The 19,957-nt window shown below is 47.2% G+C and overlaps 1 protein-coding gene across 1 annotated transcript in view; it reads left to right on the forward strand.

The window, feature by feature from the left end:
* The first annotated feature begins 317 nt into the window (after positions 1–317).
* LOC144774148 (extracellular calcium-sensing receptor-like) overlaps positions 318–19,957 on the forward strand; it is a 129,614-nt gene continuing 109,974 nt past the window's right edge. Inside the window, exon 1 of the mRNA XM_078659167.1 lies at positions 318–364. Coding sequence (XP_078515293.1) covers positions 318–364 — 47 coding nt within the window. The remainder of the gene's footprint in view (positions 365–19,957) is intronic.

Here is a 19,957-nt window from a genome sequence, read left to right on the forward strand (position 1 = left end):
TGTTGAATTTCTTTTAGGGTGTTGTTTAGTCTGAGGATGTCATCTGTGGAGGAAGTTTCCAGATAGAGCTGGGTGTCATCAGCATATAGGTGGAAGGGTATATTAGCATTTTTAAGTATGGTGGCGAGGGATTCCATATATATGTTGAACAGTTGCAGTGAGAGCACTGAACCTTGGGGCACACCCCTGCTGACGGCGTGGATAGAGGTAAAGTTTTTGATTTTTATCCTTTGCGAGTGGTTGTGGAGGAAGGAGGTGAACCAGCGGAGGACCATCTCATCGGCACCCGCCCTTTCTGGTAGGGCCTTGATGAGAAGATGGTGGTCTACCATGTCAAAGGCTGCAAATATGTCAAGGAGAATGAGTAAGCAGCAGTGATCGTTATCGAGTGACTTTCGAATATCATCTGTGAAGTTTAGGATTGCCGTCTCCGTGCTGCAGCCTTTTCTGACCTGATTGGTGGGGGTCAAGAAGGTTGATGTTATCCATATGCTGAGTCAATTGTGATAGGACGCATTTTTCGAGAATTTTGGAAAGGAGGGGTAGATTGGAGACGGGTCTGAAGTTGTTCAGATCTGTGGAGTCCAGGCCTGTTTTTTTTAGTAGTGGCGTTATTTGCCCTTCTTTGTGGCAATTCGGCATGGTGCCATTTCTCAGGGAGCTGTTGATGATTCTGCACCAGAACGGGGCTATTGTGAGTTTGAGTTTTTTGGTCAATTGGGAGGGCATGGGATCAAGGACGTGCGAGGCGGTTTTGGAGAATTTCGGCTTTTGAGATTGGATTTAAGGATTTCCAAGTATTAGTGGGGTGCCTGTATGTGCTTTCGGTTGGGAGTGGGGGCAGGCTTTCACAGTCGTGGTTTGTGGTGATGTCAAGTGAGAGCTCAATCTTGGAGATCTTTTCTTCAAAGAAAATGGCAACGTTTTTGCACAGTTCCTTAGACGCTTGGGTAGAGGACACGGGGGGCTTAGTGGTTTGTTGTTTGATGATTTTGAACAGTTTGTTGGGCTTGCTTTTTGCATTGTCCAGGGCGGAGCAGAAAAAAGTTTGATTTTTCGTTACATATGTGTTTTTTGTAGTTTCTTCGAGCTGCTTGGAGTTGTTCAAGTAGGCTAGTGGAGGGGTTGTTTTTCCACAGTCTTTCTGTGGCTCTAAGTTGTCGCCTTTCGTTATTGATGTCTGTATTGAACCAGGATCTGGATGGGATGTTCCTGGCTTTTTTTGTTTCAGAGGGGCTATCTAGTCCAGAATGGATGTCAGAGATGTGTTGTAATGGTCGGTGAGTTCTGTTGTGGATAGATCCCCCGTGGAGGTGTTGAGGAGGGAATTGACTTTTTCTTCCAGGTTGGTCATGTTGATCTGGGTGAGGTTTCTGGTCCAATTGGGTTCTTCTTGGATGGGAGGTTGTAGAGTGGCTGGATGAGTGAGATGGAAGAGGATTAAGTGGTGGTCAAACCAGTCTACGGGCAGGGTGTGGTTTATCTTCACTGTGTCACATTTGGCGATAATGCGGTACAAAAGGGGGTGGTGATGGACGGAGCATCTGAACCAATCAAACACTCACACCCAATCAACAGATCTGGGTTTAATCCATCTCCGTTATTTAGGGTCCAGGGAAGGCATGACTTGGCAGTTCGGGCTGGACTGTTCCCATGAGGCACAGGGTCAGACTGATTTGCATATGGCCATGTCTGAACTGGGGTGGCAGAGTGGGCTAAAGAACGGTGATGGATTAAACCCAGATCTGTTGACTGGGTGTGAGTGTTTGATTGGTTCAGATGCGGGTGCCGCTCGTTTCTGCCTGCCTTCATTTGGAGCTTTTGTGCAATCTATCCAGCGTTGTGCCCTGATTGCGTGGGCTGTTCCGCCCTGAGGCGCTATTGGAGGAGCTAGGAGCCCGAGTGCTCCATTTTGAACTGCTGTTACTCTGACTTGGGGAGAGAAGCATCCCACGTAAGGAGCGGGAGCGGGACTGCGAGGACCAGAGGTGCTAGCGCTTGTCCATCGCGCGCACCTGGTGCCTCTTCCCGCCCCCTTTTCCTCCTCCTACAAGAACAAATTAATATACGCGAACGCGGGACGCGCGCGGACAGAAGCGCGGACGAAGACCGGACAAAGAGCGGGCCCTCTGTGGCCCTCAGTGGTCTGAAGTAGGCTGGGCTGGGCCCACTTATTAATTTCTACCTACACAGAGATATTTTTATTGTGTAACCCATTGACTGTTTGTAGACGTTGGCTAGTGCTGCTTATTCAGTGACTTTATTCATGCCTTTGATTGTTTGACTGTGTGATTAGACAGTATCTATTTTTACACATTTTAACTTGTTTATTGGTATTATATATTTCCCTACTTTTCATATTTTGATATTAGTCGCAATATGACTGCCAAAAAGTTGAGATCTGGAAGATTGTTGGGGGGAAGATCCACAGCCAAGACTAGATCTAACCCACTTCGAAATAAGAATGTTTCAACGATTCAGTTGAAAGGCCAAACCCATATCTTCCAGCTTTGGGAGAAAGCGATAGATGGGGTTTCCCAGGAAAATATTGCTTCTAATAAGAGCATCTCCCTGATTTCAACACCTACCCCATCGTTTGTCCGTCAACCGAAGGAGGTAGAACCGGGAACTCTTGGCCTAAGTTCATGTATTTCTGTGGGTATCCCATCTACTACTTCTTTACTTTTGGAGAATGAGAAATGTTTAACTTCCAGCCCAGATAATCCCAAAAATACCAAGACTCCATTAACAACTGTAAATGTTTTGCAAAATGGGTCATCGTCCCTCTCTAAGTTGAGGGAGGATATAAACGAAGATTCACAGCCCCTGGTTATTGACCCTGTGTTGTGCGAACGTTATTTGGTTGATGTACCTAGGGCATTATTAGAAGTTGTAAAGACACCTATGGGCGCTACTCCTTCTGGCCTCCATCTTTTTAGCAGTACCCCCTCTTCCAACTCACAAGATCTTTCCTTTCAAACAAATATGTCTACAAGTCCAATGCTCAATATAACCGGGATTGAGGCTATTAATGACCCTAGCCTGAAACATTCAGAGAAACCCATCTCTGAATTTTTACTTTCCTTGGAACATCTGCTATCCTCAATTCTTACGCTACTGAATAAATTTGTGGGTAGCTCGGATTGTGTATTGGACTCCGTTACCCAAATTTTAAAGGCTTTATTATCAAAGACCTGTGAAAGGAGCTGTGGCTCAGATTCTCCCATTTCAATACCTCCCAAAAATGTTCTGGCTAATACATCTTGCTTGTTGATCGAGAATACACCGGTTGCACCTGTAGTGAAGGACCTGTGTCCTACTTTGAAATCTTCTGCTTATAATTGTATAAGTGATTCCATTCCAGATATTGTTGCTGAGGAAAATAATATGGTAATCCCAAATGCTAATGCCGAAATGGCATTATATCCTATTTTTGATCTTGAATTTAAAGGGCCGGAATTAGAGGAAAAAGTGGAAAAACATGTGAAACTTAAGGGGGGAAAAAAGAGGAAGTCTCTCCGTAGATTTAAAAAAAGGAGGCAGAGACAAATTCTCTTTGAGAATCCCAAAGTTTCCTTCAAATCCCCCTCTGCTGAGGTTGAAGATGACAAGGACAAGGATAAGGGATCTTTGAAGCATGACTCAATTAGGCCATCCTCTGATTTCTTGGGGCTTTCCGTTAATTCCGATGAAATTATTATGAATTGTTCTAAATTAAACCCAATAGATCAGGGTGTAGGAAAAGAAAAAATTCTGACCCACCGCTTAGTCGAAGAAGAAAGAAGTTCTGCCCTGGTGGTTCCCACTTCTTTAAATCCTTCTGCCCCTCCTTTCCATACACGGATAGAGGGGGCAGTCTCGGGTCAAAACCCTGTTTATAAATTCACGGAAACCCGTACTGACTCTCTGCTTTTGGACTTCGTTCCATTATTTGATATTGATTTAAGCCTGAACAGATCCTTTCTGTTGAAATGCTGTAAAGATATTGAGGGACTAAATCTAATTAAATCTAGTGACATTGACCTAGTAACATTATTGGGATCAGGGTCTACGTCATTTACCAGGGTAAGATTCTATTCAAACTTGATAGTGAATCTAATACTAAATAAAGCAGAACTTTTTCAGAGCCAGGGGATTGATGTGGTGCCGTTTACCGCCATTTGTGGTGATAATCATATTGTGAATGGTCACCATAGGGGATCGAGCTCGGTTGGTCTCTCTCAACCTTTTGATGACTTAAAAATGTGTGTGTCAAAAACAAAAAGGATAGTAACACATCCTACTCCCTCCCCTATAACAATAAACAGAGGTATATCTGAAAATGATCAGCAATGGAACTGGTTACCCGGTGCCCTGGCGACTAAGGTGACGGACAACCCTAGATTGTTCTCTCACCTTTAGCAGTAGTTTTTCTGTCATCTCCTGGAATGCAGCTGGCATCAATAATAATCCTGAAAAATTATCATATCTTTTTTCCTTGAATGCTAATATAATCTGCATTCAGGAAACTTGGTGCACTGACAAATTGAATATAGTGAAGGATTATTATGTACTGGAGGTGGCGGCAACCCCCTCTAGTAGAGGTCATGCAAAAGGGGGAATTGCCTGCCTCTTATCTAATACAATAAAGTGGAGTTTCTCTCATCATATAGATCCCAGTAACCTTTTTCAGGCTGTGACCCTCTCCAACTTAGATAAAATTGGGGAGAGACACCCTCTTGTTATAATAAATGCCTATATTCCGCCTGGTGATCTTTTTAATATTTTGATGAAGAAAATTTTTATCTTTATTAGACAAATTAAAAAAACAGCTCCTCTCTCTAATTTTTTGTTAGTTGGCGACTTAAATTGTAAAGTGTCCAATTATAGTTTAGAATTATTCAGGAATAAAGAAAAAGAGGAGGTCTTATTGATACCCCAAGCCCTCTTTCCAGATAACATAAAAACAAATAAACGGGGTAAATTGCTGCTGGAAGAACTATATAGCACGGAGGGACTCATAGTTAATGGTAGGCTCCCATCCGATGTCCCTGCAAACCATACTCATAGCTCCTTCAACAGCAAATCAATTTTAGACTATATAATTGTTGACCACCCTATTTTCTCTTTGTTAAGGGATTTGGTTGTCATGGACACTAACCTTAGTGACCATAATGTCATCTTACTAACGCTCTCTCTAGAGCCCCCCAATTCTGATACCTGGGCGTTTGATAGGGATGTGGTCACCTTTCAAAAAACAGGAAGATGTTTTTGGGACTATAAAGCCATGAAGGGTCTAGAACCTCTTCTTGAAAAAACATTATCCAATTTAAACAATTGGCAGGGGGTGGAACAGTCCTCTATTGATGCTTTCATAAAGGAGATCATCTCTGCCGTTAAAAAATCGAATCTAATTAGGAAAAAAAACATCCTCCCAAAAGCAGTTGTTTCCCTTAATAAGGAAATAAATAAACTGGTGAGGGAACAATACATATGTGGTGCAGTAGAAAGATCTCAGAAAATATCTCTTCTTAAAAGGAGGAGGAGCAGGTTAAGGAAAAAAATGAAAAGAGAAAAAGAGGACCTGTTATGGATTGGATTGCGAGAAGCCGCTGTCCATGGGAACTCTAGACAATTCTGGACCCTTATTGGGGAGGGATGTGGTTCTAGAGTGCGCCCATCTCCAATCCCTATCTCCGAACAAACCTGGGTTAATTACATCTTAAGTCTGTATGCAAAAAATGATCGGCATGTGCAACTTAGGGGAATTGAGGAAAATACTACCCCTATAACTGAATACCCCTCAGAATTATCTATAGAATTAGCTATAAGGGACATGCGTTCATCAGGTGCCATGGGTCCTGATGAACTCCCGATATCAGTCTTAAAACAAAATCCAGTATCCTGGAGTAAAATCCTATTTCCTCTTTTTAGGATTTGCTACCTTAAAAAATATATTCCAGCATCCTGGAAGGGGAGTATTTTGGTTCCTATGTTTAAAAAGGGTGATAGGAACTTACCTATCAATTATCGCCAAATAGCTCTCCTAGACGCTATTGGGAAAGTGTTTTGTAAATGTCTATTATCCCTAATTAATGACTGGGTGGCGCAAAAACAAATCTTACCCTTAGAACAAGTAGGCTTTCGTAAGGGCCACGGAACGCTGGATAACCTTTCCGCTCTTCAGACAATTACAGATAAATATATAGGGGTACGTGGCGGAAGAGTTTATGTGGCCTTTATAGATTTCTCCACAGCATTTGACAAGGTTGACCGTCCACTGCTGTGGAGAAAGCTCTCGGCTATGGGAATGCCGCCGTATCTATTAGATATGATTCAGTTGCTCTATACAGACACCTGGTGCCAGGTTCTGCAAGGAGGAGATAGGGGGCTTTCTAAGATTATCCCTTCATGCAATGGTCTTAAGCAAGGTTGTCTCCTTGCCCCGTTACTCTTTTCGTTATATATTGCTGATCTACCTGCTTCTCTCTCCTCCTGCGATGGTATAGCTCCAATTTTGGGCGGAAAACACATCTCATGTATGTTATATGCGGATGACATCATAATAATGGATCTTATGCCCAAAGGTCTTGCTAAACGCCTCCTTGCTCTACATCAGTATGCAGTTGCTCATTTCCTAAAAATTAATGCATGCAAGAGTAAAATTATGTGCATCACAGGCCGGAAAAAACATAAATTTAGGAACTTTACCTGGTCTGTGGGAGATGACAAACTGGAGGTAGTAAAGAATTATGTCTTTCTTGGAAAAGTAATTTGTGATAACTTAAGTGCTAAACCCCATACCGATAACAATGCCCGGAAGGCCCTAGCTCAAGGAAAAAGCTTAAATGCACTGTATTCGGCATTGGGAAAAAGGCATTTCCCACATTTACTGGAGGTCTTTAGGGCAAAGGTCCCATCCACCCTTCTATATGGTTTAGAATTAATTGATATTAAGCACTGGGATTTTTTAAATAAGGTGGAGGGAAAATTGCTAAGAAGCATATCCACCGTCAGTTCTGCCTGCTCCGTGGCAGCTTGCAGACTTGAGTTTGGTTTGCGCAGCTGCTGGGTGCAGGGCCTGGCAGCTGTGGTACGCTGGGTCGCAAGCATAGCCAGAGGAGAAGAGGGGACTATGAGGTTCCTCCTAAAGACTGAACTACTGGGAAGTTTAGGGGAACACTCCTTAATTGTTAGCAATTTTAGAAAAGCTGTATCCCTCTTGCAGTTGGAATAGAGTACTCTCTTTTCTCTATCTGTATCCCAGCTAAAGTCCGTCCTGAAAGAAGCCACTTGGGACCTTAGCTATAGACTAGACTTTACTGCTATCTTTGATAAGAAGGGTGCTAATCTTCTTACTGATTCATTCGCAAGAAAATCCGCCCAACCCTACGCTACTTGGAACTTACCTCATGGTATCCGGAGATTTTGGTTTTTATTGAGACAAGATTTGTTACCCCTAAATAATCTTTTGTTTAAATGGCATGGAGTATCTCCAATTTGCAATTTTTGTCATTATTCCATTCAAGATCGAATACATGTACTTTTTATATGCCCAGCGCTGCGTCCTTATCGCAGCAAATGGCTAAGACAAATATGCCTGCAAATGGGTATTCTAAATGCGAATTCTTTTATGAGTGCTTTATATAATCCCCCTAATGAGAGATTTTGCTTCTATATTTTTAATTTTTTTAAATGTTTTTAGAAATTTTTTGAAGATCGGCATGCTTAATAATGTCAAAACACCGGGTCCTGAAGAAAGCTAGGACCAGTTGTCCATCTAGCTGAAACATGTCGACCATAATACACCATGCCTCTGTTTAGTTATTATTTGAAACTATTGAGGTATTGTTTTTAATTTTGACCATAGCACCATACTAATTAAACCGATTTTTGGTTCTTTGAGTCAATTTTATCTCACACTTTTCATTTTTCTCACGCGCACTGCACTCCATTGGCATCACGAGTGAATCACTGTGGTCAAAAAAAACTTCAAAATCCTTCTGTGCATCAATTTCAGGTGCTATAAGAAATTGGATTTATGATACATCTCCCACGTGACGATACTCCACCAGAAAGGTGGGCTGATGGGAATTTTTCTATCCCTGTGATATCACTTTAGTGTCATCAATGGACTCATGGTCTCAGACTCAGCATGACATACTCACAGTTTTTCTGACCAGGTTTCTTCTATCTGTTTTTTTGCTATTATAGGGGCATGAGTAGCCTTGGTCGTTAAATAATTGCCCTCTATGACCCTCCCCCACTATTTGTTTTTCATGCTTAATAATGTGTCACTTTGTGTTCTAGTAATTGTAATTGCTATGATTTGTCTACTTTCACTGTGAATGGTATTTTTGTATTGTACTTTTTCTTTATGTGGACCTCTAAGGAGTTCCAAAGCATAATAAAGATTGAAAGATTGGTTCAGATGCTCCGTCCATCACCACCCCCTTTTGTACCACATTTGGCGATAATGGCATCAGGGATTGCTCCTTTGTTGTGAGTTTCTTCTGTGCAGTGTTGCGTGAGGTTATTGTTATGTAGCAACTCGCTCAGGTTTTGAATTAGCAGGTTGCTATCTTCATTCCAGTATAGCTTGAAGTCTCCCAGAATTAGGTTATTCACCTCTCGTAGTGAGCAGTTGGCAATCAGGTCAGACAGGGGCTCAGCGAAAGTGGTGGAGTTGCCTGGGGGTGGTAAATAAGGTGGCAGGTTAGTGTTTTGTTGTTGCTCGTGTTGATGTTGACTGTTAGGCACTCAAAGGTGTTGTAGTTGAAGGAGTCAGTTTCCGAAATGGAAATATTGTCTCTGTGGATGATTGCTATGCCTCCTCCTGTAATACAAGCATAGAAAGCTTCAATCTGGTCTCCTGTGAGGGGTAGGTGTAATACAGGCCTAGAAGGCTCCCAACTGGTCTCCTGTGAGGGGTAGATGTAACACATGCACAGAAAGCTCCCCGCTGGTATCCTGTGAGGGGTAGGTGTAATACAGGCATAGAAAGCTCCCAACTGGTCTCCTATGAGGGGTAGGTGTAATACATGCATAGAAAGCTCACTGCTGGTATCCTGTGAGGGTAGGTGTAAGGCAAACATAGAAAGCTCCCTAATGGTATCCTGTGAGGGGTAGGTGTAATACAAACATAGAAAGCTCCCTGATGGTCTCCTGTGAGGGGTAGGTGGTGTAATACAAGCATAGAAAGCTTCAATCTCGTCTCCTGTGAGGGGTAGGTGTAATACAGGCATTGAAAGCTCACAGCTGGTATCCTGTGAGAGGTAGGTGTAATACAAGCATAGAAAGCTCCCAGCTGGTCTCCTGTGAGGGGTAGGTGTAATACAAGCATAGAAAGCTCCCTGCTGGTATCCTGTGAAGGGTAGGTATAATACAAACATAGAAACCTCCCTGCTGGTATCCTGTGAGGGGTAGGTGTAATGCTAACATAGAAAGCTCCCTGCTAGTATCACGTGAGGGGTAGGCGTAATACAAGCATAGAAAGCTTCAATCTGGTCTCCTGTGAGAGGTAGGTGTAATTCAAACATAGAAACCTCCCTGCTGCTATTCTGTGAGGGGTAGGGGTAATGCAACATAGAAAGCTCCCTGCAGGTATCCTGTGAGGGGTAGGTGTAATACAATCATAGAAATCTCCCTGCTGGTATGCTGTGAGGGGTAGGCGTAAACAAGCATATAAAACTCCCTGCTGGTATACTGTGAGGGGTAGGTGTAATACAAACATAGAAATCTCCCTGCTGGTATCCTGTGAGGGGTAGGTGTAAGTCGTGAGACTATGCCACGACGAACGATACTCTGCTAGAGTTTCTGCTGAACCAGGAAACCCTAACTTTGGATGCGGATTTATTATGCCAACTCAGCCTCTCCAAGAATTCATTTCTACACAGCAGACAGGTAAAACCTTGAACTGCGGGTCCTAAACGAACCACGTGGTCAACAACGATCAAGTGGAGACCCAGGAAGGGGTCCCATTTTATAAAAGATTGTTAGTCCTGAGGATGGCCTTGAGGATTGGTCAACTATAAGGCTGAAACGTCGACACATGAGTCCACATCTTTTGTTGTTTTGATCAAGACGTCACAGCGCTACCTTTGTATCCATTGATCAAGATCGGCTGTGATTTAACTATAAAGAGTGGGCTACAACGCAAGTGGATTTCAAGAGCAACTAATCTATGTCTTATCCACCTGTATTTTGTTGATTAATTTGCACAGATTTTAATGTAATTGTACCCGATGAAATTATATTTTGTTATAAAGTGATATTCTACAAATTCTACTTCCCGTGTAGTTTTTTCTATTTTGAGTCATTACCACTTACTTAATTTTTTATTGTCATCATGAATTACTACTTTCTTTGAAATTTATAAGTCCGTAATTAGACACAAACAGGGACAAATTAAATTAAGGTGGTACAAAAAAATCTTTTTCAGACCAACCTCCTGTTTCGGAATACAACTAAATAACAATTCCCTTGTAAGCAATTTTGTCTATAACATATTTCAGCCCAAGCTCGCAAGGGTTTATTGGGTCACCCACCCTTTTTCTAATTGTTGCCGGCTTGTCCAGGCCACTCCATAGTTTGCAACATCAAAATGTCCACAATGCATTTGTGCAGACCTTTTTGAACTGCAGAAGGGGTCTCAGAGGGTGCTTTGGGGTGCATGACTGTGAGCACACTTTTGAGCATTGTGATTTCTGTCTTTGTAAGATTTTTTTAAGGATCAATAATTAAGTACTTAACCAGAGAGCGGATATCATGATTCTCCCAGATTAAAGGTAATTTATCTAATCTAGGGTTAACATTGAGATTTTACCTAGAATACACATTCTCTTAACTGAGCTTTGTCATTAAGAAAAAACCTTAAATGTGTGAGCTGTTAGAAGTGCCTGTTTTGAGAAGTTCGATGAAGGTTCTATTCTATAACATTAATTAATTAATCAATGAATGTATTTCTTTTCATTTATAGTCTTATAAAGTGCTACATCTGCCTACATAGTGTTTCCTGCAAACACAACAATGATGGACAGAATGTGGGTCAATGTCACACATTCACCCCAGTCCAAAGATCTGGGCCCAAATCCATCGTTTTTCCACTCCACACCACCCTGGGTTAGACAATGGCGATATGCAAATCAGCGCTGACCCTGTGCCCCATGGGAACAGTCCAGTCCGAACTACAAAAAGCCATGTCCTTCCCAGAACGGAATCAAGCATCCGAGGACCGGCCCGGTTTCGAGGTAACACCTCTCATCAGCCCGGCTAGCTTGACTCCAGTGGTGTGGAGTGCCTGGGACTCACGTCTGAGCATCCCCAGTACACTTAGAGCGGTAATTGCAAACACAACAATGATGGACAGAATGTGGATCAATGTCACACATTCACCCCAGTCCAAAGATCTGGGCCCAAATCCATCGTTTTTCCACTCCACACCACCCTGGGTTAGACAATGGCGATATGCAAATCAGCGCTGACCCTGTGCCCCATGGGAACAGTCCAGTCCGAACTACAAAAGCCATGTCCTTCCCAGAACGGAATTAAGCATCCGAGGACCGGCCCGGTTTCGAGGTAACACCTCTCATCAGCCCGGCTAGCTTGACTCCAGTGGTGTGGAGTGCCTGGGACTCACGTCTGAGCATCCCCAGTACACTTAGAGCGGTAATTGCAAACACAACAATGATGGACAGAATGTGGATCAATGTCACACATGTAAATGTATTGCGACTTATATAGCGCACGTATCACCCGAAGGTATCAAGGCGCTTGCTTAGGGAACCCATCCTGGTATTCCCCTGTGAGATACCCCGGCAGGGTATCCACAAGGTGAAAGCCAGGCATCCCACCGCGAGGGGCCGTAGTGGAGATTAAGCAAGCTATTGCCCAGAGTCGCAGAGTGTGTCCCCCGTAAGTCGAGTAGGCACCGGAGCGAGAATTGTCGAGTCCGTGGAATTTTTGAGCCCGAGACCCGCCGAGGCGGGGAATCGAACCCTGGTCCACGGCCGATCTCAGCTTCCTGGTCTGCCGCCTCTAACCACTGAGCCACGCTTCCCCACCCAAAGTCACCCCAGTCCAAAGATCTGGGCCCAAATCCATCGTTTTTCCACTCCACACCACCCTGGGTTAGACAATGGCGATATGCAAATCAGCGCTGACCCTGTGCCCCATTGGAACAGTCCAGTCCGAACTACAAAAGCCATGTCCTTCCCAGAACGGAATCAAGCATCCGAGGACCGGCCCGGTTTCGAGGTAACACCTCTCATCAGCCCGGCTAGCTTGACTCCAGTGGTGTGGAGAGCCTGGGACTCACGTCTGAGCATCCCCAGTACACTTAGAGCGGTAATTGCAAACACAACAATGATGGACAGAATGTGGATCAATGTCACACATTCACCCCAGACCAAAGATCCGGGCCCAAATCCATTGTTTTTCCACTCCACACCACCCTGGGTTAGACAATGGCGATATGCAAATCAGCGCTGACCCTGTGCCCCATGGGAACAGTCCAGTCCGAACTACAAAAGCCATGTCCTTCCCAGAACGGAATCAAGCATCCGAGGACCGGCCCGGTTTCGAGGTAACACCTCTCATCAGCCCGGCTAGCTTGACTCCAGTGGTGTGGAGTGCCTGGGACTCACGTCTGAGCATCCCCAGTACACTTAGAGCGGTAATTGCAAACACAACAATGATGGACAGAATGTGGATCAATGTCACACATTCACCCCAGTCCAAAGATCTGGGCCCAAATCCATTGGTTTTCCACTCCACCCCACCCTGGGTTAGACAATGGCGATATGCAAATCAGCGCTGACCCTGTGCCCCATGGGAACAGTCCAGTCCGAACTACAAAAGCCATGTCCTTCCCAGAACGGAATCAAGCATCCGAGGACCGGCCCGGTTTCGAGGTAACACCTCTCATCAGCCCGGCTAGCTTGACTCCAGTGGTGTGGAGTGCCTGGGACTCACGTCTGAGCATCCCCAGTACACTTAGAGCGGTAATTGCAAACACAACAATGATGGACAGAATGTGGATCAATGTCACACATTCACCCCAGTCCAAAGATCTGGGCCCAAATCCATCGTTTTTCCACTCCACACCACCCTGGGTTAGACAATGGCGATATGCAAATCAGCGCTGACCCTGTGCCCCATGGGAACAGTCCAGTCCGAACTACAAAAGCCATGTCCTTCCCAGAACGGAATCAAGCATCCGAGGACCGGCCCGGTTTCGAGGTAACACCTCTCATCAGCCCGGCTAGCTTGACTCCAGTGGTGTGGAGTGCCTGGGACTCACGTCTGAGCATCCCCAGTACACTTAGAGCGGTAATTGCAAACACAACAATGATGGACAGAATGTGGATCAATGTCACACATTCACCCCAGTCCAAAGATCTGGGCCCAAATCCATCGTTTTTCCACTCCACACCACCCTGGGTTAGACAATGGCGATATGCAAATCAGCGCTGACCCTGTGCCCCATGGGAACAGTCCAGTCCGAACTACAAAAGCCATGTCCTTCCCAGAACGGAATCAAGCATCCGAGGACCGGCCCGGTTTCGAGGTAACACCTCTCATCAGCCCGGCTAGCTTGACTCCAGTGGTGTGGAGTGCCTGGGACTCACGTCTGAGCATCCCCAGTACACTTAGAGCGGTAATTGCAAACACAACAATGATGGACAGAATGTGGATCAATGTCACACATTCACCCCAGTCCAAAGATCTGGGCCCAAATCCATCGTTTTTCCACTCCACACCACCCTGGGTTAGACAATGGCGATATGCAAATCAGCGCTGACCCTGTGCCCCATGGGAACAGTCCAGTCCGAACTACAAAAGCCATGTCCTTCCCAGAACGGAATCAAGCATCCGAGGACCGGCCCGGTTTCGATGTAACACCTCTCATCAGCCCGGCTAGCTTGACTCCAGTTGTGTGGAGTGCCTGGGACTCACGTCTGAGCATCCCCAGTACACTTAGAGCGGTAATTGCAAACACAACAATGATGGACAGAATGTGGATCAATGTCACACATTCACCCCAGTCCAAAGATCTGGGCCCAAATCCATCGTTTTTCCACTCCACACAACCCTGGGTTAGACAATGGCGATATGCAAATCAGCGCTGACCCTGTGCCCCATGGGAACAGTCCAGTCCGAACTACAAAAGCCATGTCCTTCCCAGAACGGAATTAAGCATCCGAGGACCGGCCCGGTTTCGAGGTAACACCTCTCATCAGCCCGGCTAGCTTGACTCCAGTGGTGTGGAGTGCCTGGGACTCACGTCTGAGCATCCCCAGTACACTTAGAGCGGTAATTGCAAACACAACAATGATGGACAGAATGTGGATCAATGTCACACATGTAAATGTATTGCGACTTATATAGCGCACGTATCACCCGAAGGTATCAAGGCGCTTGCTTAGGGAACCCATCCTGGTATTCCCCTGTGAGATACCCTGGCAGGGTATCCACAAGGTGAAAGCCAGGCATCCCACCGCGAGGGGCCGTAGTGGAGATTAAGCAAGCTATTGCCCAGAGTCGCAGAGTGTGTCCCCCGTGAGTCGAGTAGGCACCGGAGCGAGAATTGTCGAGTCCGTGGAATTTTTGAGCCCGAGACCAGCCGAGGCGGGGAATCGAACCCTGGTCCACGGCCGATCTCAGCTTCCTGGTCTGCCGCCTCTAACCACTGAGCCACGCTTCCCCACCCAAAGTCACCCCAGTCCAAAGATCTGGGCCCAAATCCATCGTTTTGCCACTCCACACCACCCTGGGTTAGACAATGGCGATATGCAAATCAGCGCTGACCCTGTGCCCCATTGGAACAGTCCAGTCCGAACTACAAAAGCCATGTCCTTCCCAGAACGGAATCAAGCATCCGAGGACCGGCCCGGTTTCGAGGTAACACCTCTCATCAGCCCGGCTAGCTTGACTCCAGTGGTGTGGAGAGCCTGGGACTCACGTCTGAGCATCCCCAGTACACTTAGAGCGGTAATTGCAAACACAACAATGATGGACAGAATGTGGATCAATGTCACACATTCACCCCAGTCCAAAGATCCGGGCCCAAATCCATTGTTTTTCCACTCCACACCACCCTGGGTTAGACAATGGCGATATGCAAATCAGCGCTGACCCTGTGCCCCATGGGAACAGTCCAGTCCGAACTACAAAAGCCATGTCCTTCCCAGAACGGAATCAAGCATCCGAGGACCGGCCCGGTTTCGAGGTAACACCTCTCATCAGCCCGGCTAGCTTGACTCCAGTGGTGTGGAGTGCCTGGGACTCACGTCTGAGCATCCCCAGTACACTTAGAGCGGTAATTGCAAACACAACAATGATGGACAGAATGTGGATCAATGTCACACATTCACCCCAGTCCAAAGATCTGGGCCCAAATCCATTGTTTTTCCACTCCACCCCACCCTGGGTTAGACAATGGCGATATGCAAATCAGCGCTGACCCTGTGCCCCATGGGAACAGTCCAGTCCGAACTACAAAAGCCATGTCCTTCCCAGAACGGAATCAAGCATCCGAGGACCGGCCCGGTTTCGAGGTAACACCTCTCATCAGCCCGGCTAGCTTGACTCCAGTGGTGTGGAGTGCCTGGGACTCACGTCTGAGCATCCCCAGTACACTTAGAGCGGTAATTGCAAACACAACAATGATGGACAGAATGTGGATCAATGTCACACATTCACCCCAGTCCAAAGATCTGGGCCCAAATCCATCGTTTTTCCACTCCACACCACCCTGGGTTAGACAATGGCGATATGCAAATCAGCGCTGACCCTGTGCCCCATGGGAACAGTCCAGTCCGAACTACAAAAGCCATGTCCTTCCCAGAACGGAATCAAGCATCCGAGGACCGGCCCGGTTTCGAGGTAACACCACTCATCAGCCCGGCTAGCTTGACTCCAGTGGTGTGGAGTGCCTGGGACTCACGTCTGAGCATCCCCAGTACACTTAGAGCGGTAATTGCAAACACAACAATGATGGACAGAATGTGGATCAATGTCACACATTCACCCCAGACCAAAGATCCGGGCCCAAATCCATTGTTTTTCCACTCCACACCACCCTGGGTTAGACAATGGCGATATGCAAATCAGCGCTGACCCTGTGCCCCATGGGAACAGTCCAGTCCGAACTACAAAAGCCATGTCCTTCCCAGAACGGAATCAAGCATCCGAGGACCGGCCCGGTTTCGAGGTAACACCTCTCATCAGCCCGGCTAGCTTGACTCCAGTGGTGTGGAGTGCCTGGGACTCACGTCTGAGCATCCCCAGTACACTTAGAGCGGTAATTGCAAACACAACAATGATGGACAGAATGTGGATCAATGTCACACATTCACCCCAGTCCAAAGATCTGGGCCCAAATCCATTGGTTTTCCACTCCACCCCACCCTGGGTTAGACAATGGCGATATGCAAATCAGCGCTGACCCTGTGCCCCATGGGAACAGTCCAGTCCGAACTACAAAAGCCATGTCCTTCCCAGAACGGAATCAAGCATCCGAGGACCGGCCCGGTTTCGAGGTAACACCTCTCATCAGCCCGGCTAGCTTGACTCCAGTGGTGTGGAGTGCCTGGGACTCACGTCTGAGCATCCCCAGTACACTTAGAGCGGTAATTGCAAACACAACAATGATGGACAGAATGTGGATCAATGTCACACATTCACCCCAGTCCAAAGATCTGGGCCCAAATCCATCGTTTTTCCACTCCACACCACCCTGGGTTAGACAATGGCGATATGCAAATCAGCGCTGACCCTGTGCCCCATGGGAACAGTCCAGTCCGAACTACAAAAGCCATGTCCTTCCCAGAACGGAATCAAGCATCCGAGGACCGGCCCGGTTTCGAGGTAACACCTCTCATCAGCCCGGCTAGCTTGACTCCAGTGGTGTGGAGTGCCTGGGACTCACGTCTGAGCATCCCCAGTACACTTAGAGCGGTAATTGCAAACACAACAATGATGGACAGAATGTGGATCAATGTCACACATTCACCCCAGTCCAAAGATCTGGGCCCAAATCCATCGTTTTTCCACTCCACACCACCCTGGGTTAGACAATGGCGATATGCAAATCAGCGCTGACCCTGTGCCCCATGGGAACAGTCCAGTCCGAACTACAAAAGCCATGTCCTTCCCAGAACGGAATCAAGCATCCGAGGACCGGCCCGGTTTCGAGGTAACACCTCTCATCAGCCCGGCTAGCTTGACTCCAGTGGTGTGGAGTGCCTGGGACTCACGTCTGAGCATCCCCAGTACACTTAGAGCGGTAATTGCAAACACAACAATGATGGACAGAATGTGGATCAATGTCACACATTCACCCCAGTCCAAAGATCTGGGCCCAAATCCATCGTTTTTCCACTCCACACCACCCTGGGTTAGACAATGGCGATATGCAAATCAGCGCTGACCCTGTGCCCCATGGGAACAGTCCAGTCCGAACTACAAAAGCCATGTCCTTCCCAGAACGGAATCAAGCATCCGAGGACCGGCCCGGTTTCGATGTAACACCTCTCATCAGCCCGGCTAGCTTGACTCCAGTTGTGTGGAGTGCCTGGGACTCACGTCTGAGCATCCCCAGTACACTTAGAGCGGTAATTGCAAACACAACAATGATGGACAGAATGTGGATCAATGTCACACATTCACCCCAGTCCAAAGATCTGGGCCCAAATCCATTGTTTTTCCACTCCACCCCACCCTGGGTTAGACAATGGCGATATGCAAATCAGCGCTGACCCTGTGCCCCATGGGAACAGTCCAGTCCGAACTACAAAAGCCATGTCCTTCCCAGAACGGAATCAAGCATCCGAGGACCGGCCCGGTTTCGAGGTAACACCTCTCATCAGCCCGGCTAGCTTGACTCCAGTGGTGTGGAGTGCCTGGGACTCACGTCTGAGCATCCCCAGTACACTTAGAGCGGTAATTGCAAACACAACAATGATGGACAGAATGTGGATCAATGTCACACATTCACCCCAGTCCAAAGATCTGGGCCCAAATCCATCGTTTTTCCACTCCACACCACCCTGGGTTAGACAATGGCGATATGCAAATCAGCGCTGACCCTGTGCCCCATGGGAACAGTCCAGTCCGAACTACAAAAGCCATGTCCTTCCCAGAACGGAATCAAGCATCCGAGGACCGGCCCGGTTTCGAGGTAACACCTCTCATCAGCCCGGCTAGCTTGACTCCAGTGGTGTGGAGTGCCTGGGACTCACGTCTGAGCATCCCCAGTACACTTAGAGCGGTAATTGCAAACACAACAATGATGGACAGAATGTGGATCAATGTCACACATTCACCCCAGTCCAAAGATCTGGGCCCAAATCCATCGTTTTTCCACTCCACACCACCCTGGGTTAGACAATGGCGATATGCAAATCAGCGCTGACCCTGTGCCCCATGGGAACAGTCCAGTCCGAACTACAAAAGCCATGTCCTTCCCAGAACGGAATCAAGCATCCGAGGACCGGCCCGGTTTCGAGGTAACACCTCTCATCAGCCCGGCTAGCTTGACTCCAGTGGTGTGGAGTGCCTGGGACTCACGTCTGAGCATCCCCAGTACACTTAGAGCGGTAATTGCAAACACAACAATGATGGACAGAATGTGGATCAATGTCACACATTCACCCCAGTCCAAAGATCTGGGCCCAAATCCATCGTTTTTCCACTCCACACCACCCTGGGTTAGACAATGGCGATATGCAAATCAGCGCTGACCCTGTGCCCCATGGGAACAGTCCAGTCCGAACTACAAAAGCCATGTCCTTCCCAGAACGGAATCAAGCATCCGAGGACCGGCCCGGTTTCGATGTAACACCTCTCATCAGCCCGGCTAGCTTGACTCCAGTTGTGTGGAGTGCCTGGGACTCACGTCTGAGCATCCCCAGTACACTTAGAGCGGTAATTGCAAACACAACAATGATGGACAGAATGTGGATCAATGTCACACATTCACCCCAGTCCAAAGATCTGGGCCCAAATCCATCGTTTTTCCACTCCACACAACCCTGGGTTAGACAATGGCGATATGCAAATCAGCGCTGACCCTGTGCCCCATGGGAACAGTCCAGTCCGAACTACAAAAGCCATGTCCTTCCCAGAACGGAATTAAGCATCCGAGGACCGGCCCGGTTTCGAGGTAACACCTCTCATCAGCCCGGCTAGCTTGACTCCAGTGGTGTGGAGTGCCTGGGACTCACGTCTGAGCATCCCCAGTACACTTAGAGCGGTAATTGCAAACACAACAATGATGGACAGAATGTGGATCAATGTCACACATGTAAATGTATTGCGACTTATATAGCGCACGTATCACCCGAAGGTATCAAGGCGCTTGCTTAGGGAACCCATCCTGGTATTCCCCTGTGAGATACCCTGGCAGGGTATCCACAAGGTGAAAGCCAGGCATCCCACCGCGAGGGGCCGTAGTGGAGATTAAGCAAGCTATTGCCCAGAGTCGCAGAGTGTGTCCCCCGTGAGTCGAGTAGGCACCGGAGCGAGAATTGTCGAGTCCGTGGAATTTTTGAGCCCGAGACCAGCCGAGGCGGGGAATCGAACCCTGGTCCACGGCCGATCTCAGCTTCCTGGTCTGCCGCCTCTAACCACTGAGCCACGCTTCCCCACCCAAAGTCACCCCAGTCCAAAGATCTGGGCCCAAATCCATCGTTTTGCCACTCCACACCACCCTGGGTTAGACAATGGCGATATGCAAATCAGCGCTGACCCTGTGCCCCATTGGAACAGTCCAGTCCGAACTACAAAAGCCATGTCCTTCCCAGAACGGAATCAAGCATCCGAGGACCGGCCCGGTTTCGAGGTAACACCTCTCATCAGCCCGGCTAGCTTGACTCCAGTGGTGTGGAGAGCCTGGGACTCACGTCTGAGCATCCCCAGTACACTTAGAGCGGTAATTGCAAACACAACAATGATGGACAGAATGTGGATCAATGTC

This window comes from Lissotriton helveticus, chromosome 8 (genome assembly GCF_964261635.1).
Source record: "Lissotriton helveticus chromosome 8, aLisHel1.1, whole genome shotgun sequence".
In the NCBI taxonomy this organism is placed as follows: domain Eukaryota; kingdom Metazoa; phylum Chordata; class Amphibia; order Caudata; family Salamandridae; genus Lissotriton; species Lissotriton helveticus.